This window comes from Canis aureus, chromosome 16 (assembly GCF_053574225.1).
Source record: "Canis aureus isolate CA01 chromosome 16, VMU_Caureus_v.1.0, whole genome shotgun sequence".
NCBI classification, from domain to species: Eukaryota; Metazoa; Chordata; class Mammalia; order Carnivora; family Canidae; genus Canis; species Canis aureus.
Genome location: NC_135626.1, coordinates 18,118,977 through 18,143,002, shown reverse-complemented (window position 1 = coordinate 18,143,002; position 24,026 = coordinate 18,118,977). Strand labels below are relative to the sequence as shown.

Sequence of the window (24,026 nt, the reverse complement as noted above, 5' to 3'; positions counted from 1 at the left end):
TGCCTGGGCCGAGATGCCCGTAAGGAGCCATAGACATAATGACACTTTTAAGATTCTGGATCCTACTTACACTTAAAGCTCTGAATGCAGGTGCTCTGAGGTGACTGATAACGAACTTGGATATCTTTCAAGAAGACGATCACATCTAGAATGCATTGGGGATAATTGTGTAAGAAGCAACTTTGACATCCCATTATACACTACTGGCCAGGAACTGAGTGCTCCGAAGCCCCGAGCATCTTGTCAAGGAGGTGACTGCATTTAAACTTCTTTGGGACACTGTTAAATTCAGTCTGTCTATCAAGCGAATACTGTGTATTGGACAAAGATGTTCTAGGCATCTCATATCTGCTGCCATCAAGGAATTTGCAGGCTAGTAGTCCCCTACTTTCCAGCTCTCACTATGAAGCCTGGTCCTTGTGCAAATTGGTAAACAAAAACTAGACCTTTAGCCCAGGGAGACCCAACCATCAGCCCCTAGACCATTGTGCTGCCTTGGCATAGCCAAACAAAAGATGAGGCTTAATTGAGTCTTGGGAATTCAACAATACAGACTTAACAGCTGAGGGCAATGCACTGCAGTAGAAGAGAAGAGGAGATACAGGACTAAACTTTCTCCATATTACCATGATCCCCATCTCATATCTAGCCCAGTCTTACCTCTACAGTTCAGAATTTGGAGAGAGAGGGACCAAGATATAATACAAGGCAAATGAAGTTCAAGGAGGAGAAGGGATGTCAGGGAGTAGTTCCATTCTTTCTGTGAAAGGTGTTAGAGAAAGCACAAAGCAAAAGAAAGCAACTTATAGAGAAAGCAAAAGCTACTCTTGATCTCAGGATCTGATATGAATGTTTAAACTCCTAATCTGGGATCCCTGGGTGGCGCAGCGGTTTGGCGCCTGCCTTTGCCCCAGGGTGCAATCCTGGAGACCCGGGATCGAATCCCACATCGGGCTCTCGGTGCATGGAGCCTGCTTCTCCCTCTGCCTATGTCTCTGCCTCTATCTCTCTGTGACTATCATAAATAAATAAAAATGTTTAAAAATAAATAAATAAATAAATAAACTCCTAATCTAAGGCTAAGGAGGGATGTCTGGGTGGCTCAGCAGTTGAGCACCTGCCTTTGGCTCAGGGCATGGATTCCGTCCAAGGATGGAGTCCGCATCCGGCTCCCTGCATGGAGCCTGCTTCTCCCTCTGCCTACCTCTCTGCCTTTCTCTGTGGCTCTCATGAATGAATAAATAAATAAATAAGTAAATAAATAAATAAATAAAAACATATTTTAAAAAAGACTAAGGAAATTTTTCCCTCATTTTGAAAAGAAGCCAGAATAGGCCCTACAGTAAAGTTCGAGAATGCTGAAAATGGAGTGTCATTTATATCACTAATTACAGATTACTAATTAAAAATGCAGATGGGGTGCCTGGGTTGTGCAGTCGATTAAGCATCTGACTGACTCTTAGTTTTGGTGCAATTCGTGATCTCAGGAGGCATGAGATCAAGCCCAGTTTGGGGTTACACGCTCAGCACAAAGCTTGAGATTCTTTCTCCCTCTCTCTCTGCCCCTCCTGCTTGTTTTCCTCTCTCTCTCTCTCTCTCTAAAATAAATATTTTTTAAAATGCATATAATGGAATGCTCAAGTCACTAAGAAGTGAAAGGTTATTCCCTGTAGCACCTAGGAACCTGAGGATTTTTTACTCATCAGATACATGTGACTTTTACATACATAGCTATATGTTACTGTGGGAAAATAGTGTATAGATTAGCATAATTCAGTCCCCAGAAAAGCAAATCTACACAAAATTGCACACTTCATGTATGAACTGCCTCCCACCTCTTGACATATATAGAGTAAAATACAATTGCTGACAGAGTAGGGTGGTAGGGCCCAGGACCAATCCCAGAAGCTAGCGCCTGACTTGGAAGAGTTGTCATTACTTGCAAAAGTATTATGCTTTGGAATGAGAGCACATTTGGCACCATGGGGAAATTGAAGAGCCAGAAAGAGGAATAATTAATATTGACACTATGTTCTGATGAATGGATGTATAAAAAAAAAAGCCAAAAGCTGACCCCGAAACTTCCAGGAACCCTACTTTCCTAACTCTACCACCACATGCAATCAGTCCTCTGCTGGAATCTACATGATGATGATACAGCTTCTTTTTAAAAAAGTTTATTTATTTATTTAAGTAATCTTTATACCCAGTGTAGGGCTCAAACTCATGACCCCAAGATCAAGAGTCACACATTCATCTGACTGAGCCATCCAGGTGCCCTGGCAGCATATCTTCTTATATATGAATCATACGGGTTTCCTGAACCATTTCCCTATTTGAATTTCTTTTTTTAATATAGATTTATTTTTAAGTTTATTTTTAAGTAATCTCTATGCCCAAAGTGAGGCTCAAACTCACAACCCCAAGATCAAGAGTCCTATGCTCTTTTTTCTATTATTTTATTTATTTATTCATGAGAGACACAGAGAGAGAGAGGGGGCAGAGACACAGACAGAGAGAAAAGCAGGCCCCATGCAGGGAGCCTGACGTGGGACTCCCAGGTCTCCAGGATCACACCCCGGGGTGAAGGCAGCTCTAAACCGCTCAGCCACCAGGGCTGCCCCTCTTATTCTCTTTAGACTGAGCCAGCCAGGCGCCCCATCTCCTTGAATTGCTTACCAAGGGCAGAATAGCAGTTTTTTTTTTTCTTGCTAAGTATCGACTCACTATATCTAACGATAATCATTCAGAGAAGCACCTCTATTCCATTTTCAGACCATATGATTTTAACAGAGCACAGAAATTAGACCCAAGTCATTCAGCATGTAACATTCTCTAAGCTACAATGATTGTTTCAGGAATGGACATGTAGCCAAGTCAGAACCAAAATACACATGGAGAATTTTTCCTTCGGGGAAATCTGTTGCTTTTTCCAACTAAAACTGAATGTAAGATGTAAAATCTGGAGATGCTGCAGCCATGTCAACACCACAAAGGTAGAGCCAATCTATAGAAAGATATATTCAATCTATAGAAAGATCCTGAACAAAAATTTATTGAGTACACATTATGTGTTAGAAAATATTGTTGGGGGATCCCTGGGTGGCACAGTGGTTTGGCGCCTGCCTTTGGCCCAGGGCGCGATCCTGGAGACCAGGGATCGAATCCCACATCGGGCTCCTGGTGCATGGAGCCTGCTTCTCCCTCTGCCTATGTCTCTGCCTCTCTCTCTCACTGTGTGCCTATCATAAATAAATAAATAAAATAAATTAAAAAAAAAAGAAAATATTGTTGGTGTAGAAGATACAGCAGTGAACAATATATATTGTCCTTGTCCTCAGAGAACTTACAGTCTAGTAGAGGATATATAATAATAAACACTTGAATGACATTTACTATATGTCAAGGACTGTTCTAAGTCCTTTATGCATATCAGTTCTTTTCATCATCACAACAACCCTATCCCTATTTTATAGATAAGTAAATTTAAGAAGAGAGAAGTTACTTGCCTCGGATCACACAGTAAATAATGGAGCTGAGAATGAAATTCTGGATATCTGGCTCTATAATCTTTCTACTCAAATACTATATTATAAACTGCCTTATCATAGGAGGAAAAAAGATCCTAAGAGAATTAACCAGTCATGGAAGGAGTGACCTAAGGAGAGACCTGGAAGTGAGAAAGAATACCGGGCAATTGGAAGACTGAAAAAATTTCAATTGAGCTGAAAAAAGAGGAACGACAAGAGATAAGACTAGTGGAGATGCCTGCCTGGCTCAGTGCAAAGAGGATGCAGCTCTTGATCTTGGGGTCCTGAGTTTGAGCCCCATGTTGGGAGTAAAGATTACTAAAAATAAATAAACTTAAGAAGAGAGAGCGAGAGAGAAGTCTGGTAAAGTAAGCCACTGCCACATTAGTTTATATTTTATTCTGAGGGCAGTGAAGCAAGGGAGTGACTTGTTCAGATTGGGGCCATGAGCGGTTGGTAAGACTGTGAAGACTCTTCACAATGCTCTGATAATATTTCAGGCACTGCAATAGGATTGCTGCAGGTAGTGAGAAATGCTTTGAGGAGGTGACATTTAAGCTGAGACCCGAAGAACATAGAAGGCAGGAATAGCAGATAAAGGCCCTAAGGCAGGGCAGCCCCGGTGGCGCAGCGGTTTAGCTCCGCCTGCAGCCCAGGGCGTGATCCTGGAGACCTGGATGAGTCCACCTCGGGCTCTCTGCATGGAGCCTGCTTCTCCCTCTGCCTATATTTCTGTGCCTCTGTGTGTGTGTGTCTCTATGAATAAGTAAATTTTAAATTTTTTTAAAAAAGGCCCTGAGGCAGAAATGAGCTCAGTATATTCGAGAGATGGAAAGAAAGCTAGTGTACTGGACTCCTTGGGAGTAGAAGCAGGGCTCAAGGACATTGGATAAGTCTAGTGGTAATAGTTGGGCATTGGAGGGTTTTAATCATATCCTTCCATTTTTATCCCCTTAAATCTCTACAATCCATCTCTGTCCACCATCTTTGCTGCTATTTTAGTGAGAAACACACAGTGACATCTAGTTGAAAAAGGACTTCCAGATCAGGAAGTTTTGGGTTTTTGTTTTTCAAATGGAAGAGATTAAGCATTTTATCTTTTTTAAAGATTTTATTTATTTATTCATGAGAAACACACACACACACACACAGAAGCATATAGACACAGGCAGATGCATATATTTATTTTTTTTTTTTTTAATTTTTTTTTTTTTATTTATTTATGATAGTTACAGAGAGAGAGAGAGAGGCAGAGACACAGGCAGAGGGAGAAGCAGGCTCCATGCACCGGGAGCCCGATGTGGGATTCGATCCCGGGTCTCCAGGATCGCGCCCTGGGCCAAAGGCAGGCGCCAAACCGCTGCGCCACCCAGGGATCCCGGCAGATGCATATAGACACAGGCAGAGGGAAAAGCAGGCTCCATGCAGGGAGCCTGATGTGGGACTTGATCCCAGGTGTCCAGGATCACACTCCAGGCTGCAGGCAGAGCTAAACCACTGTGCCACCAGGGCTGCCCCTTTTCTTTATTTTTTAAAAAAGATGTATTTATTTGAGAGAGAGAGCACGTGCAAGTAGGTGGGGGGTGAGTAGGGACAGACGAACTGAGAGAAACTCAAGCAGACTCTGAGTGCGGAGCTGGAGGCAGAGCTCAACCCCACAACCCCAAGATCATGACCTGAGCCGAAATCCAGTCTGACACTGGGACTCCTGAATGGCTCAGCCGTTAAGAGTCTTCCTTCAGCTCAGGGTGTGATCCTGGGGTTTGGGATTGAGTTCCACATTGGGCTCCCTGCAGGAAGCCTGCTTCTCCCTCTGCCTATGTCTCTGCCTCTCTCTCTGGGTCTCTCATGAAAAAAATAAATAAGGGATCCCTGGGTGGTGCAGCGGTTTAGCACCTGCCTTTGGTCCAGGGCGTGATCCTGGAGACCCGGGATCAAATCCCACGTCGGGCTCCTGGTGCATGGAGCCTGCTTCTCCCTCTGCCTGTGTCTCTGCCTCTCTCTCTCTCTCTCTCTGTGTGTGTGACTATCATAAATAAATAAAAATTAAAAAAAAATAAATAAATAAAATATTTAAAAACAAAAAGTCTGACACTTAACCAACTGAGCCACCCAAGCACCCAGGCGCCCCTGAGCATTTTTTAAAAAAGATTTTTATTAATTTGAGGGGTGGGGGTGGGGGAAAGGGCAGAAGGATAAGCAGACTCCCCGATTAAGCAGGGAGCCCAATGTGGTGCTCAATCCCAGGGCCCTGGGATCATGACCTGAAGGCATACACTTCACCAACTGAACCATCCAGGCACCTCAAGATTAAGCATTTTAAAAATAAATGCTGATGAGAGGAATATAGTACAGAGAGAAATTGTCTATATAGAAAAGTAAGAATATCGGGATCCCTGGGTGGCGCAGCGGTTTGGCGCCTGCCTTTGGCCCAGGGCACGATCCCGGAGACCCGGGATCGAACCCCACATCGGGCTCCCGGTGCATGGAGCCTGCTTCTCCCTCTGCCTGTGTCTCTGCCTCTCTCTCTCTCTGTGACTATCATAAATAAATAAATAAATAAATAAATAAATAAATAAGAAAAAAAAAAGAAAAGAAAGAATAATTCATGGAAAAATGTTCCTGAATGGGGTAAAATAATTAGCTTTAAGATAAGGACATTTACTGAGAGCCTCCATTGTTCTAAATCCTCCATTTTTCTAAATCCTAGATTCAAATGGACACGTGATATTAGGTAGATGTGTTTATTATTTTCTTTTTTTAAGATTTTATTTATTTATTCATGAGAGACACAGAAAAAGGCAGAGACACAGGGAGAGGGAGAAGTAGGCTCCATGCAGGGAGCCCTTGTGGGACTTAATCCCATGATCCTGGGATCATGCCCTGAGCTGAAGGCAGATGCTCAACCACTGAGCCACCCAGGCATCCCTGTTTATTATTTTCTTCTTCATTTTACAGACGATGAAACTGGCACTTGGAGAGTTGAAATAAGTTATCCAAACTCACACAGATAGTAAGTGGCAAGTTGACATATGAGCCCATCAGTCTATTTCATTTGATTAGCCTCTCCTAATCTCACAAAATACAAAATTTCCTCACAATATCCTTTGAGAGAAAATCTCCAGGAAAGAAGAGAATTAACAAAGCACTTTGACACATTTCCTCTAAGTTTTTGTGTTATCCCAGGGATTCTTCCAAGGTGTTATCCGTTGCCACTGCTGTAGTACTTAGCATATGTTCCTTGGATGATTTTGCATTTATTTACTCAAGCTCTTCAACCACTATTTAACCTGAAATTGCCCTTCACCCTAATTATAGTTGAAATGACATTTCACCTAACTGTCCATGGAAGAAGATTCATATTTTTCTGATTGCCAGCTGTCCTGTATTAAGTGGTATTTCTGTTCCTTGGGCACCCATATGCCCAAGAACATCCAGAATGTCATGTGCCAGAAAGGTTGTTTCTTCTGCTAATAGAGCAGGCAGCCTGAAAGCTGGTGCCTGGTGCGATTTGCAAACCATCGACGCATTTAGCTGCCCAGTCTCTGTCAGTCCTGTGTCACTCAGAACTACTCTGAACACTCAGCCTCTCATTCCCACAAGAGCAGCCCAGTCAGTGGTTCCCACTATCTTTCCAACAAGTTTCCCCTCGCTGTCCTATATCATCAGTTTTCTCCTCTCCCCCTGGTCATTGCCATGAGCAAAAATCACCGTCTTAAAAAAAGAAAAGAAAATCCTTTCTTAACACTTCTCTGCCCCTCTTCTGTTACCACTCCCTTTTGTTCTGCTTCCCCAGATTTTTTTTCCTGGCTTTCTTCAATTACTTCTTTCATTTCTCTCTCCCACTCTCTTCTAAAACATTTCATTCATTTATTTGATAGAACACAAGCAGGGGGAGCAGCAGGCAGAGGGAGAGGAAGAAGCAGGATCCCCGCTGAGCAGAGAGCCCAACATGGGGCTTGACTCCAGGACCCCGGGATCATGACCTCAGCTGAAGGCAGACACTTAACTGACTGAGCCACCCAGGTGCTTTCTCTCTCTCTTTCTTTTTTTTTTAATTTTTTTTTTCATTTATTTATGATAGTCACACAGAGAGAGAGAGAGAGAGAGAGAGAGAGGCAGAGACATAGGCAGAGGGAGAAGCAGGCTCCATGCACCGGGAGCCTGACGTGGGATTCGATCCCGGGTCTCCAGGATCGTGCCCTGGGCCAAAGGCAGGCGCTAAACCGCTGCGCCACCCAGGGATCCCTCTCTCTCTCTTTCTAAGGAAGCTCTCCACCCAACCCAACTTGGGGCTTAAACTCACAAGCCTGAGATCAAGTACTTCATGTTCTACCAACTAAGCCAGCTGGTTTTCCATTTTCCTCTCATTCCCTCTCAAACTCACTCCATTTAGGTTTTCTCTTCTTTTTAAGATTTTATTTATTTATTCATGAGAGACAGAGACAGAGAGTGAGGCAGAGACCTAGGCAGAGGGGGGAGAAGCAGGCTCCAGGCAGGGAGCCCAATGTGGGACTCAATCCCAGGACCCCAGGATCATGCCTTGGGCCAAAGGCAGACGGTCAACCACTGAGCCACCCAGGCCTCCTACTCCATTTAGGTTTTCACCTGGAACATGCTACCTGAACTGATTCTGTCAGGTCACTAGTATCTCTCTGTCTCCCTCTCTCTCTCGGCCTCCAGGACACAAAATACTGAGGCAGATTTTTGTCCATTTTCTTCAGTCATACATCCCCAGCACCTGGACACGGCCTGTACATAGCATATGAATAAATCCCCAAGAGTTTGATTGAGAGGCTTCAAAGAATGAATAAAGCTTAAGGCCGCAAAATGACTAAGATGTAAGTTCCGCAGGCCACTAAGGCAATCTGAGGGATTGTAGGTGACTGTGCAGCTTCTCCCTTTAAGACCCTCTTGTTTTTCTTCAGAAAGGAATGTCCTCAGGGAGGAGATCGTAAGGGAGGTTAATAGATGGTAAACTGGGTCTGTGCCCCTGGGGAACACACACCCAGGGAGTACTCCCTACAAGAAGCTCGCATAAAGCAAAGGTGCAGACTGTTAGAGAACGCTGCTGACCAGCTAGGCCAAGCCGGGGGCTGGGGGAGGGAGGTGCTAGGGGAGGGTGTGCAAGCCTGAAACCAGAGAGAACTAAAAGGCCCTTACGGGGACCGGCGGAACAGCACCTGCTAGGCTCCCACTACCTTTCCTCCTTCGATGCGTCAGTTTCTCCAGCTGGGAGAAGGCAGAAGCTAAGAGAAAGGTTTCTGCGCTTGGCCTCATGGGAGATGTAGTCTCTCAGGAGGCAGGGCTAGAAGGGCCTTTTGCGAAACTCTGACAGGAGAAGAAGGAAACAGGATGTAAATGGGGGTCCAAAACGATCACCATGTCCACACAAACTCTAAATAGACATCTTCCTTTTTCTTAGCTTCGGTCTGTCTCCAGAGCTGTTTCTCCTCCAACCCACTTCCTACGTGCCGTGCGTCCCCGCTCTCTGGGCCAATCTCACTCTCTCCTGCTCGCTCGCCTTTCCACGGCTCCATCCAACCGCAGGTGCGCGCCTGGTCCGTTCCCGGCGTGCCTTGCGGCCGCAATGGCTGCCGCCAGCCGCCGCTCCGCTCTACTTCTTCCGACCGTGTTAGGGATCAGGCGGTTGGGCCCCGATGCCGCTAGGGAGTGGGTGGCTCGGCTCTCCTCGCTCTCTGACTGTCCGCGGAGGTGCGTGTCCTGTTGTTCGGGAGCCGCCTTCTCTGGTCCCCGCCTGGCCTCCGCCTCTCGCCGTTATGGCCAGAGCTCAGCCTTGGACCGCTTCCTCGGACTCTCTCAGCACGGCGGTTCGTTGACTTCTCATCCTCCCGCCGTGTCCATGCACAGAGGTAAAGGGCCCAGATAGGCTTGTCCCGGACTGTCACGGTCTTAGCCCTGAAAGTTCCGGGCGGGTCGGGGAAACTCCTCAGTCCCTGGGGTATCATCTCTGGTCCTATATTATGGAAAACGATCTTGAGGCCCCGAGAGAGAGGCAAGCCGTGAAGGATCTCAGAAGAAAGATATACCAGGTTCCAAGAGGGAACCGATGTGGTCACAACCAGAGACGCACGAGAAGAGCAAGCGATTGAAGGGCCACAGGCAAGGCAGAGTTGTCGCTCTCTGCCCTGAGATGGGAAGCAAACTCGACCCAAATAGTGCCCCCATCTATTTGTCGAGAGACTGAATTACACCTAGGAAATAGCTCCTGTTCTTCAAGTAGCATAGACTACACTTTGGTAAGGAGGCTGGACACAAAAACTGGTAATTTTTATGTAGTATTATAAGAAACTAATACTTAGAAATACTGAGCAAGCTTGCAGAGCCTACATAACACCCTTAGAAGGGTGAGATTGTTCGAGCTGGAGGGATTTCTGGCTGTAACTGATCTGGCTATACTTTCACACACATACACATATTTATCAGATAAAGCACAACTTCCCAGTACGGTTCCACACGGTAATTGTATTAAGTGCCAGGCATTGTGTTTGTTTTTATAAAATTGCCAATTGTCAAAAGAAGGTTTTAAGATAAGTAGGTATTGTTAATATTATCTCCACTTTACATGTGAGAAAACCAAGGAACTTAGAGAACTTGGTAAACTCATATAAACAAATTAATGGACAAACTAAGTCTCAAAGCCAGGTCTCAGCTTCAACCTGGTACACTAATCTTGTATTCTTTACTTCCTTTGTGTGTGAGTAGAACTGAGTACCTGACAGGGCATCCAGATTGCACTACCTCTCACTCCCCTCCTGCCCCCACACACAGATGAGCAGGATCTCCTCTTGGTCCATCGTCCTGACATGCCTGAGAACCCTCGAGTCCTACGAGTGGTCCTCCTGGGTGCCCCAAATGCAGGGAAATCAACACTGTCCAACCAGCTGCTGGGCCGGAAGGTATGCTACATCCTTGACCCACCACCCTCCCCTTCATCTCACTTTTTCTGTTTCTTCATGAATTGACCTACAGTGGTCTGGGACCTCACCTAGGATTTCTTTATTTCTGGCAGGTGTTTCCTGTCTCCAAGAAGGTGCACACCACTCGCTGCCAAGCTCTGGGGGTCATCACAGAGGAAGAGGCCCAGGTGGTGGGTAGCCTGCAAAGGAAGTCCAGCAGACTGGGCAGAGGGTGGACTTAGGAGGGTCTCCTTACAGTTCAACTTGAAGAAAATGTTTAGATTAACTGCTTTGAGGGAAGAGGGTCTCCTCTTTTGTTAGGCCTAGTGCAGATCTCTCTCTCCTTTCCCCCCTTTGGCATCTAGTCAGAAAGATTTCATTCCCTCTTTATTCCTTCCCAATCTCCCATATATTCACAGTCATCATCTTTTCTTGGATCTCATCTAGAATTAAAACAAAGGTGGAGGGTAGAAGTCCAGGCTTCTGATGTCAGTGGTGGTCTTTCTTTCACTTGCCCATCTCGGGGGCCGGGCATCTCTCTTTCTTGATTTTAGATTCTGCTTGACACACCTGGCCTCATCAGCCCTGCTAAACAGAAAAGGTAATAGCTGTGGAAACGGGTTTGTAAAGGGCAAGGTGGTAAGGGAGAGGGTGGGGAGATTCCATCGTAGAGGCTGGAAGACCCTCTTATCACACCTTATCCCTCATTAAGAGTATATCAGTCCTGGGGATCCTTGGGTTGCTCAGCGGTTTATTTTTATTTTTTTTTATTTTTTAATTTTTAATTTTTATTTATTTATGATAGTCACACAGAAAGAGAGAGAGGCAGAGACACAGGCAGAGGGAGAAGCAAGCTCCATGCACCGGGAGCCCGATGTGGGATTCGATCCCGGGTCTCCAGGATCGCGCCCTGGGCCAAAGGCAGGCGCCAAACCGCTGCGCCACCCAGGGATCCCTGCTCAGCGGTTTAGCGCCTGCCTTCGGCCCAGGGCATGATCCTGGAGTCCCGGGATTGGGTCCAACATCGGGCTCTCTGCATGGAGCCTGCTTCTCCCTCTGCCTATGTCTCTGCCTCTCTCTCTCTCTCTCTCTCTCATGAATAAATAAATAAAATCTTAAAAAAAAAAAAGGCAGGAAGTCAGTATCTTGGACTTTAAAAAAAAAAAAAAAGAGTATATCAGTCCTAAGACCCTTCCTGACCTATGTTTGTATGTCCTCAGGCACCATCTGGAGCTTTCTTTGTTGGAAGATCCATGGAAGAGCATGGAATCTGCTGATCTAGGTTAGACTCATGATGGGAATCTGAACCCCAATTGTTCATGGTAGTTTGGAAGCTGGGGGTTGACCCAGAGCCCCTATCACGGACACTTTTAGGGGGTGGGGAAAGAGTGGTCATATTTTTGTCCTCCTCCCCTCACTGCCTACTTCTAGTTGTGGTTCTGGTGGATGTCTCAGACAAGTGGACTCGGAATCAGCTCAGCCCCCAGGTGCTCCAGTGCTTGACCCAGTTCTCCCAAGTCCCTAGCATCCTTGTCATGAACAAGGTGAGCACCGCCTACCTGAATAAGGAGTCTCCTTTCCTCCATGGTGCCCATCTCACTGACCACACACCTCCTACCCATCCTCCATGTCCAGGTAGATTGTCTGAAACAGAAGTCAGTTCTCCTGGAGCTCACAGCAGCCCTCACTGAAGGTGTGGTCAATGGCAAGAAGCTCAAGATGAGACAGGCCCTTCACTTACAGTCCGGCACTCCTCGCCCCAGCCCAACAGCTAAGGGGCCAAACATACAGTCCATGGGAGGCCCTCAGAGGATTGGCTGGCCCCACTTCCGAGAGATCTTCATGTTGTCAGCTCTAAGCCAGGAAGATGTGAAAACACTAAAGGTCAGTTAGCCTTGGTCATAGTGTGGCCTTTCTTTTCTACCATGTGAAGACAAGCCTTAGAGTTCCTCCTGGGGGCAGCCCTGGTGGCGCAGCGGTTTAGCGCTGCCTGCAGCCTGGGGTGTGATCCTGGGGACCCAGGATTGAGTCCCACATCGGGCTTCCTGCATGGAGCCTGCTTCTCCCTCTGCCTGTGTCTCTGCCTCTCTCTTTGCTCTCTCTGAATGAATGAATAAATAAATCTTAAAAAAAAAAAAAAAAAAAGAGTTCCTCCTGGTAGTGAGAGTGAATAAGAAAGGAAAGTCTTGGTTGGGACTGAACTGCCCACCTACCCTCTTTGTACCCACAGCAATACCTCCTAGCACAGGCCCTGCCAGGACCCTGGGAATACCACAGTGGAGTCCTCACTAGCCAGACGCCTGAGGAAATCTGTGCCAACATCATCCGAGAGAAGCTCCTAGAGCACCTGCCCCAGGAGATGCCCTACAGTGTACAGCAGGTGTGGGCGTGGGCACAATGAAGGGATCTGGGGGCTCTTCACCAGGCACACAACCAAGACAGGATGCCTGGGGCCCAGAGAGGAAGGGATATGGGCCTGTCTGACTAATCATGTCTCCCTGTGCAGAAGACAGTGTTGTGGGAAGAAGGGCCAAGTGGGGAGCTGGTGATCGAACAGAAGCTTCTGGTGTCCAAAGAATCTCATGTGGTAAGTTGGGTTAGGCTTAGAGAAAGGACCAGGGCATTAAGCAGGGGTTCTTCCTCCACTGCTTGGAAGCCCTGAGAGCAGGCTCATGTCCTTCTCTGTTTTTTTTTTTTTTTTTTTTTTATGTCCTTCTCTGTTATCCCATCCTCAGAGGATCCTGATTGGCCCAAAGGGGCGCTTGATCGCCCAGATTGCACAGGAGGCAGGCCACGACCTCATGGACATCTTCCTCTGTGATGTTCAGCTCCGCCTCTCTGTGAAGCTTCTCCAGTGACCACCCTCTGCTGCCTCTCCCAAGGGTCTGAGCCAGAGCTGCTGGCAGGAGCCACTGACCAGAATGGCCCCTGCCGAGGGCCTCTAGGGACTGGTGGGAGGCATGGACACTGCCCGACGGCTGGCTTGGCCTTGCTGGGTCTGCCTAGCCCCTATTTAGCCATGTCTCCTTTTGGAGGCAGGAACTTAGCTCAGTTCTCAGGTCGTTTCTCTGCCTGGGGCCCTAGCTACTTCAGTCTTGAAGTTGACTCTTTTGTAGGAACAATGCCAACCTGCTTCTAGCTGGCACCGAACCCAGAGTTTCTCCCTGAGTTGCCAGTTTTAGCAGAGAGGTCTTTTTCCTATCCCCTCAGTTCCTCTACCTTAAAGCGATGTGTGAGGACCTGTGGGTCCTAAGTGAGATAGTGCCACTCACCCCATGCCTTTCCCCTTCTCGAATGCTAATAAAAAGACAAGCATGCTGGTTCTCATCTTTATTTCTTTAGCACAGGAAAGTAAAAACTCATTCCCTCACCCCCACACTGTTGTCTGAGCTGGAGTGTCCCTTCCAGTGGTCTGCTCCAGGGTCCCGAGCTGTCTTCTTGGCACGTATTGTGGGTACAGCAAGAGAACCATTACCATTACTAAACTCAGTAATGGTAACGGTTTCCTCGCCATCCCCAAGTGTCTTGGCGGTCAGCAGGCTGGATAGGCTGAGCGGTAAGCCCGGTGGGTTTGCAGCATGCTCTGCCCTCCTCATCTGGCTCCAGAGCTGTGGGGACCCGGACTAGTACATCATCTATACTGTAGTATCTTGTCGCAAACTTACAGTATATGATGATATCCTAGCCAGGGCCCCGCAGCAGGCACAGGGAGCATGGCTTGGAGAGCACTGTGGCAGGGGGAGCCAGGGGCCCACGGCAGAGCAGGACAGGTCAGTACACACAGAGCTCCCCCCTCCCTGCTCCATAGCTCCTGAATCAGCAGTGCCTTGATTGTGTGGTCAGGGGCAGCCCAAGTCAGGTAAGGAAAGAAACTGGCCTGGAAAATCCTGCAGAGTTAGAGTCTGTTGAGATCTCCTGGGGGACCCAGTGCCAGAATTAAACAAGCCAGAGATCACATAATGAGACAGAAGGTTCCCTCTGGTCAGACTGACAAGCAGACAGACAGGCCCAGGAGAGAGCACTTACCTGGAGCTGGAACTGCATGTAGACTGGGGAGGCCTTTAGAGGTAGGGAGGCCCAGACCCTGGCTCTTCACTCAAGCTGCTTGCCTTTTAATCCATAGGCCCCTCCCCTGGGTGGGGCACTTTCCCTGGGTTCTAGAAAGCCCTGCCTCTTAACCCTTTCCCTGCTAGACTAGGGTCACTGGCTCCTCTCCCTGTTAGGCCCTTTCTCACATGAATTTATGGACCTTGCTAAAGCTAGGATCTGCCTTTCACACCTACCCCATGAAGCTGATCATCTATCTGCTGGGCCTGGGAGGAGGAACAGCCTCACCCCATCCTTCAGGGTTTAATTGTTGCCCATGACCCAAGTGGGAGTGGTGGTTATTTTGGTCATGGAATGGCGAAGGTGGTGATAAAAATGATAGTTACAAAAAAAAAAAAAAAAAACATGTTAGTTGAACCTCTATAAAGCAGAAAGGGTCCTGACAGCTGGGTTCTTGGGGCAAGCTCTGCCTTAAACTTCAGTTCCTGGGCCCCTGCCACATGTGTATGTGGAGCCCAAGTTGGGTAGACCTAGGCAGGCCAACTTCTTGCCCACTTCTGCCATGGCAAGCTCCCCTGGGCAGGGCAGGGGGGGAATCCTCTGCTGGGACATATGAGGGCAGGTGAATTCAAGCTCTTCTCGAGAGAGTGTAAGAATGAGTAAGGGGCCTGTTCAAAGCTTAAGCCACTTATAGTGAGAGCCTAGCAATATTCAGTTCTCTGCCTCTGGAGAAGGTGAGAGTCTTCAAAACAGGGCCTCTGTTATTTTTTTATATATATATATATTTTTAAAGTATTTTATTTATTCATGAGAATACATAGGAGAGAGAGAGAGAGGCAGAGACACAGGCAGAGGGAGAAGCAGGCTCCATGCAGGGAGCCCGACATGGGATTCGATCCCGGGTCTCCAGGATCACGCCCTGGGCCGAAAGCAGCGCTAAACCGCTGCCCTTATTATTTATTTTTAAAGATTTATTCATCTGAGGAGAGAGAGCATGTGCCTGTGAGAGGGAGTAGGGGATGGGGGCAGAAGGAGCGGGAGAGAATCTTAAGCAGACTTCCTGCTGAGTGCGAAGCCTGACGTGAGGCTTGATACCATAACCCCAGGATCATGACCTGAGTGGAAACCGAGAGTTGGACACCCAACCTACTGAGCCCCCAGGCACCCCACCTCTGTTATTTTAGATATCCATTCCAAGAGACACATCTGCTTCTGTGCTCCCTCCCCTTCCCCATCCTAGACAGTCTGGTCTGTGTTCTGGGAGACAGTTATACCCCTCCTCTGAAGGAGCAGATGAGACCAAGATGAGTGGGAGGAGAGACCAAACCTACTTTTGATTCCTTGGAGATGTTCTGCTTCTTGCTGCCACAGAATGTCGGCACATGCTCTTCCCTCTGTTTGTTTTGTTTTGTTTTGTTTTGTTTTTTTAAGTAATCTCTACAGCCAACATGGGGCTCAAACCTAAAACCCTGAGATCAAAAGTCGGGTTTTGATCTGGCACAGTCTTCCCTCCTTTCTTGTCTAGTTAACTTCTATTCCCTCTTCCTATGTAAGTATCACCTCTGCAGGGAAATCTTTTCTGGCTAGTTAAATCTCCCTGTTATGGGCTCATTCATCTGTGTGATTAATCATTTAGGCAAATAATCACAATGACCTGGTTTATTGGCTGATCATGTCAAATGTCTGACATAGAGCTAAACTCAATATGATGTAGGGGAGAAGAAAAACTTTGACCTGGGGAAGCAGGCAGTTAAAACTATAGCTCTTAGGCAAGTCTTTTTCTCTCAGACCCTTCCTGTTCTTGTAGATGCCATTGTGACAGTCCCCAGTTCAGAGCTGAGCTGGGTGACTAGCTACTCACAAAGCACTTAGCCCAATGAACCAGCCAAGTCCCCCTCGTGGAATATACTTAAAAGCCGCTCAAGGCATTGAGAGCCCAGATTTAGAAATAAAAGGCCCTGGGGCATCAGGATGGCTCAGTCAGTGGAGCGTGCAACTCTTGACCTCAGGGTTGTAAATTCGAGCCCTACATCAGGTGTGAAGATTACTTAAAAATAAAATCTTGAAGGAAAGGAAAGGGAAGAGAAGGGAAAGGGAGAGGAGGAAAGGAGGGTGCCTGGGTGGCTCAGTTGATTAAGTGTCTGTCTTCAGCTCAGGTCATGATCCGAGAGTCCCAGATTAGAGCCCCTCCGACTCTCTGCTCAATGGGGAGTTTGCATCTCTCTCTGCCCCTCACCCCTCTAGTTCTCTCTCACTCTCTCTTTCGCTCTCTCTCTTTCGCTCTCTCAAATAAGAATCTTAAAAGAAGAAGAAAAGGAAAGGAAGAGTAGGCCCTGAGTGACAATCCCTCATCCCCTGCATAGCTCTGTGACCTTGGAGTGAGTGCTCTCAACTTCAGTTTTCCCATATGTACCATGGGAGCAATCCATACCTAGCTCATATGGTGGTGACAGGGTCCTGTGAGTGCTCATCTCAACTTCCCAGGTGAGATCTAACACCTGTGGAACCAATGTCCATTTCCTTCCCTTCCTTCCTCTCTGTCACTCACTAGCTGTGTGACCAGAGGCAAAATTCTTCTCTGAGTTTTGGTGATAACACAGCTCACCAAGTCGTAAGACTTGAGAAATATGGCTGAGAAACCTTTATAAACCCAGGCGCTCTAGCCAGGTGAGAAAATACTGTATGTCTGCTTCTTGCCCCCTTTCCTGTCCTGGAACCTCTCCTGCCACCTCTACTCACCCCACAGATACTTCAAGCTCCTTTACCAGAGTAAAGGCTTCATGTACTAAGGCCAAGATTTGTGCCACTCATTGCCTGGCTTCTGCCTAGAACCTGCTTAGTCCTAGACCAGAGGTGAAAGTGAGCAGAAACCAGGGATCCTGGAGGTAGAAGAGAGCGCTGTCTCGGTCAGCCTGAGATCCTGTGGCTGTGACCCTGGCTGGGGTGGAGGGGGCTGGCACAGAGTCTGAGCCTGGGTGGGGTAGTCTGGAGATCCTGATAAGCAGACTTGGGGCTATCAGGGTGGAGGCTTTTCTGTTTATCAGGAGCCTGCAGGGGCCCCAGTAGGAGCTGAGGACACTTCCCGCCCAGAGTTGTCTCCTGGATGGCAGCCCTGCTATCCCTTTGCCTCCTTAGAGCCCTTTCCGCAAGACCTGTGGAGACCCTGCCCTCTTCCTGGCCAGCACGGGGTTGAGAGGACACAATCCACATCCTCGGACCTGGCCTTGTATTCTAACAACTGTTCCTTTAGCTCAGAAGCTCCGTGGCTCTCCTGAAACCCGGTGTGGACTGGTCTGGGACCTTAACCTTCTCACGTCTAATTCCAGCCCCTGCCATGCCAGCTTTAGCCCTTGACTCTTACTGTGATCTCCTTTGGTTGAAATTCTTAAACCATATGGTGAATGACAAAGTTAAGGGGGGGTCAGATCTGCAAGAATCCTTCAAAATCATGGAGTTCAAGTAATCCATTTGTGGAGGAGAGGAAACCAAGGCCCAGAGAAGGAGAGCAAATCACCCCCAAAGCCTCAGGGTTCCCATCACCTTTCAGGACCTGGGAACCCATGACCTTAAGAAGAACAGCACAGCAGCAGCAGATACAGATAGACACACATAGCACATGGAACACACACGTGTGTAGCACACGCGTAATGCCTAAATATACACAGACACACAGAGATACATAAGCACACATATTTAAAAAATAGATTCAGCTTGTAAAATTATTCTTAATTTCCTCTGGACTTTACTAAGTTTCATGAAGTCGGCAGCTTTGCACAAGAAGGCGGCCCAATCCTAGGGTCAGTCAGTGTCTCAAAGTACAATTGGCAGCACAACTCATCCTGGAACCAAGGACTTTGAGAAGTTCTGAGAGGTTCTTGCTTTCCTGTTTTGCTTTACAAAAGGGGAACCCAAAGTAAGAGCCTGGTAGAGTCAGTCCTAGGAGCATAAATGGTATGAGAAAGGAAACTGTTCTAATCTTTACTCTCTATGTGATAGCTTGGGGCTTGAGATCTAGGGGACCGATCAGAGATGACTGCCTGGGTTCATCGTGGCCAGCCTGTGAAGTTTCTCCTAACCCCCCCTGACACCTGTCCCCTCAAGTCCAGGCTTTGATCCTGCTGTTTTCCTCATCACACTGAGAATTCATCTGATCTCTTATTTGTCCCCAACTACTCTGTGAGTAGGCCCCTTGTCGGATTCTTCTCTGGGCACCAGCACCCCTCAAGGGTGCTGCCTTGTGAGGTGCTCAGAGAATACCTTACACTGAACAGATGCTGACCCTGCAGACAGTACCCAGTTAGTTTCCACGTACTCGACCTGCTCTCTTACACTCCCCCGTGCCTTTCAGCCCCACGAGCAAGTGTATGTGTTGAACAACAACCACAGATGCAGTGAAGTCCTAACAATGACTTCCCTGGGGGCTTTGCCAATGTCCATCAGTCTCAAAAACATGACCAGATACCAACTGTATTTTTTTTTTAAGATTTTATTTATTCATGAGAGACACACAGAGAGAGGCAGAGACACAGGCAGAGGGAGAAGCAGGCTCCATGCAGGAAGCCCAATGAGGGACTGGATCCTGGGACTCCAGGATCAGGCCCTGGGCCGAAGGCAGCGCTAAATGCTGAGCCACTCGGGATGCCCCACTTGTATTTGTTTTGTTTTGTTTTTTAAAGATTTTATTTATTTATTCATGAGAGACAGAGAGAGAGAGAGAGGCAGAAACACAGGCAGAGGGAGAAGCAGGCTCCATGCAGGAAGCCTGATGTGGGACTCGATCCCGGGTCTCTAGGATCACAACCTGGGCCGAAGGCGGCGCTAAACTGCTGAGCCACTCTGGCTGCCCCTAAATGCATTTTTTTGATAGAGATTTTACTTTTTAAGATTGATTGATTTATGATAGACACAGAGAGAGAGAGAGAGAGGCAGAGACACAAGAGGAGGGAGAAGCAGGCTCCATGATGGGAGCCCGACGTGGGACTCGATCCTGGGACTCCAGGATCGTGCCCTGGGCCATAGGCAGGCGCTAAACTGCTGAGCCACCCAGGGATCCCCAAGATTTTATTTTTAAGTAATCTCTACATCCAGTGTTGGGCTCAAACTCGTGACCCTGAGATCAAGAATCTTCTGCTCTGCTGGCTGAGCCAGCCAGGCACCCATGCACACCAATTTTATCATAGAGAAACTGAGGCTTCAGGAGTAAACACATGGCCTGCATGATATGGTAAATTGGGACATGAGTCAGGATGACAACTCTGGTCTCCAGGCCCCAGGCTTTCTTTATACACAGCCTTGCTACAAATGAGATGGATTTTGTGTGTGTCTCTGTAGGGAGATTATTTGAATTTCAAAGGCAAGAGAATCAGACATGAGTTTTGCCACTTAGCGACCATATGGTTCTGAGCCTTGGTCTCCCAGTCTCTAAAATGGGGATGACAGGTGCCTGGGTGGCTCAGTGGTTGAGTGTCTGCCTTTGGCTCAGGTGGTGATCCCAGGATCCAGGATCAAGTCCCGCATTGGGCTCCCTGCATGGAGCCTGCTTCTCCCTCTGCCTATGTCTCTGCCTCTCTCTCTCTCTCTCTTTCTCTGCCTCTCATGAATAAATAAATAAATCCTTAAAAAAAATTTTTTTTAAATGGGGATGACAAAAAAAAAAAAAATGGGGATGACAATAATACCTGCCTCACAAGACCCTCAGGGAGATTCAGTGAAAGAATGTGTGTGAAGCACCCACATAATGCAGGTGTGCCCTCCTCACTTGTACTTGCTCTGATTTTCCCACCCAACCAAGCCTTTTTAAACCTCTTCCACAGCAGCTCCAAACCAGCAGTGATCCTCTCTCTTCTGACTCCTGCAGCTCGTGAGCCAGGCCCTTGCATGGAGCTCACATGCCCTGGACACACACTCCATCCTTGCCTTGAACCAGAGCCTTAGCCTGTGTGGCTCAGGGGTTGTGCCTTAAGAGTTCTTGCTTTTCTTTGAGACCACCACTTTCTGAGGAGGGACTCAGAGCTCAAAGGAAAAAGCACAGCTCCGGATTTGTCAGACCCTGGATCCCACTATTACCTGCTTTTGGAGTGTTGGCTTCCTTATCAGATAAATGGGTTGAAAATGCCTTCTTTTCCACAGTTGTTGTGCAGGTGAAATGAGATAGTAGAGGTGGAAATTTCTAAGTATAGCCTGGCTCACGTATAAAGATTATTTATTTTTTCGTGAGAGACCCACATAGGCAGAGGGAGAAGCAGGCTCCCTGTGGGGAGCCCAGTGTGGGACTCCATCCTAGGACCCCGGGATCATGACCTGAGACAAAGGCAGATGGTCAACCACTGAGCTACTCAAGCAACCGAATGTGGCTCCCATATAATAGGAGCTCAACAAATGCCAGATTCCTTCCCTTCCAGCTTTGCAGTGGGCTTTCCCTACTCCCCCTCCCCACTGGGGCAGATACTCATGGGCACCCATGCTCTGCAGACACCTCTGCAGATGCCCATGATAGTGCCCACCTTGCATACCTGCCCAGGCACACACAGAGTCAGAAATAGAAACTTTCCAATCAATACCTCCCAAAGTCTGTTTGCTCATCAGCTCCCACTTCCTACTCTCTGGGTCAGTGGGAACTCCCACGTTCAGACCCTGGCCATGCCCTCCTGCCTTCAAGCATAGCCCTGAAAGTGGCTATGGGGTGGGAAAGGATCCCCAGGGAGCATGGGTGTCCCTCGCTCCTCAAATCTTTCCCGCCATCAGCCAGGCCTTTACTTCCCTCCCTCCCTGCCAGGGCAACCTGTCTGCCTCACAGCTGCTGTGGGTGAGATAGGCGGCCTGGATTATCAGGGCAGACAAGGCTCCTTATGACAGTTCCCCATGCCCCCCCTTCCTCCAGGCAAAGGCTCCAGGGCCCTTAACCCCCTCTGTGCTGGCCTTTAGGCCTGGGGACTGGGAATAGCAGAGAGGCAGCAGGCCCTGTGTCCCCATATTCAGTTTCCGTGACTGGAGTCAGTAGTACAAGGAAATAGGGAACAGTATCACCTGTGTCCTCTAGGATCCCAGTCTATACTCGGGGCCCTCTCCTGCCCATCCTGGGTCCACAGCAGCCTCACGTAAGGAGGGGACAGCCTGGGCAGATGTTTAAGGGCTTAAACCAAAGGCCCTATACTCTCTACTCCCCCTTCCCAAGACTGGTTCCAGGCTCTAGGGATGGAAGCCTGGCTCCACCCTAGGGGACCGCTGGCATCAACGGAGGTGCTAATACATCACCCCTCTCTTCCCACCCCCACATCATGGCTCCATGCTCCTCTGCAGCATCCTTCCAGCCTCTGGCAGCAAGGCCCTTGCCTGTTTTCTTGCTGACTTCCCTTCTCTTGGCCGTTCTGGTCATCTCCTTGGGCTAGCCACTATCCCAGATACTGAGGCTCACCAGGACCAAGTCCTCATCGGGCTCCACTGCAACCACCCAGGTCTTCCTTTCCTGGAGGTCAGCAGGAGCATGGGGTCTCGGAGTCTGGCTTGCAGTCCTGGTTCTGGCTCAGACACTGTGTGACTTGGGCAAGTCCCTTCACCTCCATGCTCCTCCGTTTCCTCATTTGATAAAATAGAGGCAGTAACTCTTTCACAGGGTTGATGCAGGGATTAAATGAGTAAAATAAATAAACATATACACATGTATAGACATCTATATGTATAATTTTAATAATCAGGTGGAAAATAACATTAATATCTGAAGAAAAGGGGTGCCTGGCTGTTTCAGTTGGTAGAGCATGCAACTCAATCTCAGAGTTGTAAATTCAAACGCCATGTTGGGTGCAGATTACCTAAAAAGAAAATCTTTAAAAATTAACAATTAACAATTAAAAAATAAAATCTGAGGGCAGCCCAGGTGGCTCAGCAGTTTAGCGCCGCCTTCAGCCCCAGGGCGTGATCCTGGAGACCTAGGATCAGATCCCGCATCGGGCTCCCTCTGCCTGTGTCTCTGCCTCTCTCACTCTCTGTATCTCTCATGAATGAGTGAATAAAATCTTAATAAATAAATAAATAGGGATCCCTGGGTGGCGCAGCGGTTTGGCGCCTGCCTTTGGCCCGGGGCATGATCCTGGAGACCCGGGATCGAATCCCACGTCGGGCTCCCAGTGCATGGAGCCTGCTTCTCCCTCTGCCTGTGTCTCTGCCTCTCTCTCTCTCTCTCTGTGACTATCATAAATAAATAAAAGTTAAAAAAAAATTAAAAAAAAATAAATAAATCTGAAAGAAAATAACAAGAAAAAAGAGATGCCTGAGAGCAGACTTTATAAGCCAGGTGCAAGAAAATAATACTAGGGAGTACATACTAAGGGCTCACCAAGGGCCATGCCTGATGCTTGTGGGAGCTGCGTCATTTAGTCCTTATGACAACCCCAACCATTGAGGGCCCCAAGCTCAATCCTTTTTTTTTTTTTTAAAGGTTTTATTTATTTATTCATGAGAGACAGACACAGAGAAAGAGACAGACAGAGACACAGGCAGAGGGAGAAGCAGGCTCCATGCAGGGAGCCCGACCTGGGACTCGATCCCCAGTCTCCAGGATCAGGCCCTGGGCTGAAGGCGGCGCTAAGCCTCTGAGCCACCCAGGCTGCCCCTCAAGCTCAATCCTTGAACCTCTTCTCTCTGCTGCCTGCGCTCATTCCTTTACTGATCTCCTTTCATCCCAAGGCTTCACATGCTATCTGCACAGTGATGATTCCCTAGTCCACATGTCCAGGCCAATCCTCTCTGCTAACACTAACTTGTAGAGTGAATCTCCTGTTTGCCGTTTCTCTAACAGGCACTAGACTTAGCAAGTCCAAAACTGAGGTCTGATCTCACCTTGAATCCTTTCCTTCAGCTGTTTTTCCCATTTCAGTAAATAACAACTCCATGCTTCCAGGCAGGCCCCAAACCTTGGAGGTTTCTTTCTTTTTTTTTTTTTTTAATATTTATTTATTTATTTATTTATTTATTTATTTATTTATTTATTTATGATAGACATAGAGAGAGAGAGAGAGGCAGAGATACAGGAGGAGGGAGAAGCAGGCTCCACGCCGGGAGCCCGATGCAGGACTCAATCCCAGGACTCCAGGATCACGCTCTGGGCCAAAGGCAGGCACTAAACTGCTGAGCCACCCAGGGATCCCCACCTTGGAGGTTTCTTTCTTTTTTTTTTTTTTTTAATCTTTATTTATTTATGATAGTCACACACAGAGAGAGAGAGAGAGGCAGAGACACAGGCTGAGGGAGAAGCAGGCTCCATGCACCGGGAGCCCGACATGGGATTCGATCCCGGGTCTCCAGGATCGTGCCCTGGGCCAAAGGCAGGCGCTAAACTGCTGCGCCACCCAGGGATCCCTGGTTTCTTAAATTAACTTAAAAAAAAGATTATTAAAGAGAGAGAGAGAAAAGGAGAGAGAAAGCCAGCTGGGGGTGGGTGACAGAGGGAAAGAATCTCAGGCCAACTCCCTGCTGAGTACGGAGCCCATCACAGGGCTCAATCTCAGGACCCTGAGATCATGACCTGAGCAGA

General features: G+C 47.8%; 2 protein-coding genes and 1 long non-coding RNA gene across 3 annotated transcripts in view; 1 reads left to right on the top strand and 2 right to left on the bottom strand.

Annotated features, from left to right (window-relative positions):
- FAM222B (family with sequence similarity 222 member B) overlaps nucleotides 1-8,991 on the bottom strand; it is an 88,069-nt gene extending 79,078 nt beyond the window's left edge. The window contains exon 1 of the mRNA XM_077851991.1: nucleotides 8,694-8,991. The gene's annotated coding sequence lies outside the window, so the exon portion shown is untranslated. The remainder of the gene's footprint in view (nucleotides 1-8,693) is intronic.
- A 95-nt stretch (nucleotides 8,992-9,086) lies between these two features.
- Nucleotides 9,087-13,770, top strand: ERAL1 (Era like 12S mitochondrial rRNA chaperone 1). Its single transcript, XM_077851995.1, has 10 exons — nucleotides 9,087-9,403; nucleotides 10,323-10,450; nucleotides 10,564-10,641; nucleotides 11,005-11,051; nucleotides 11,671-11,732; nucleotides 11,882-11,994; nucleotides 12,086-12,334; nucleotides 12,681-12,830; nucleotides 12,957-13,037; nucleotides 13,186-13,770. The coding sequence occupies exons 1-10, from the start codon at nucleotides 9,121-9,123 to the stop codon at nucleotides 13,306-13,308; spliced, it is 1,314 nt and encodes a 437-aa protein (XP_077708121.1). The 5' UTR covers nucleotides 9,087-9,120; the 3' UTR covers nucleotides 13,309-13,770.
- Nucleotides 13,573-14,649, bottom strand: LOC144286020 (uncharacterized). Its single transcript, XR_013354140.1, has 2 exons — nucleotides 14,477-14,649; nucleotides 13,573-14,058 (listed from the first exon to the last, which is right to left on the bottom strand). It is a non-coding gene; the product is annotated as an uncharacterized LOC144286020 (long non-coding RNA).
- Between the last annotated feature and the right edge of the window lie 9,377 nt (nucleotides 14,650-24,026).

What these genes read in the sequence shown, in the direction of transcription:
- ERAL1 (XM_077851995.1), top strand. Translation starts at nt 9,121, where the DNA reads ATGGCTGCCGCCAGCCGCCGCTCCGCTCTACTTCTTCCGACCGTGTTA. An exon ending in CAGAGGAAGAGGCCCAGGTG is followed by an intron (nt 10,642 to 11,004) that starts GTGGGTAGCCTG and finishes TCTTGATTTTAG; the next exon opens with ATTCTGCTTGACACACCTGG. An exon ending in GCATCCTTGTCATGAACAAG is followed by an intron (nt 11,995 to 12,085) that starts GTGAGCACCGCC and finishes CTCCATGTCCAG; the next exon opens with GTAGATTGTCTGAAACAGAA.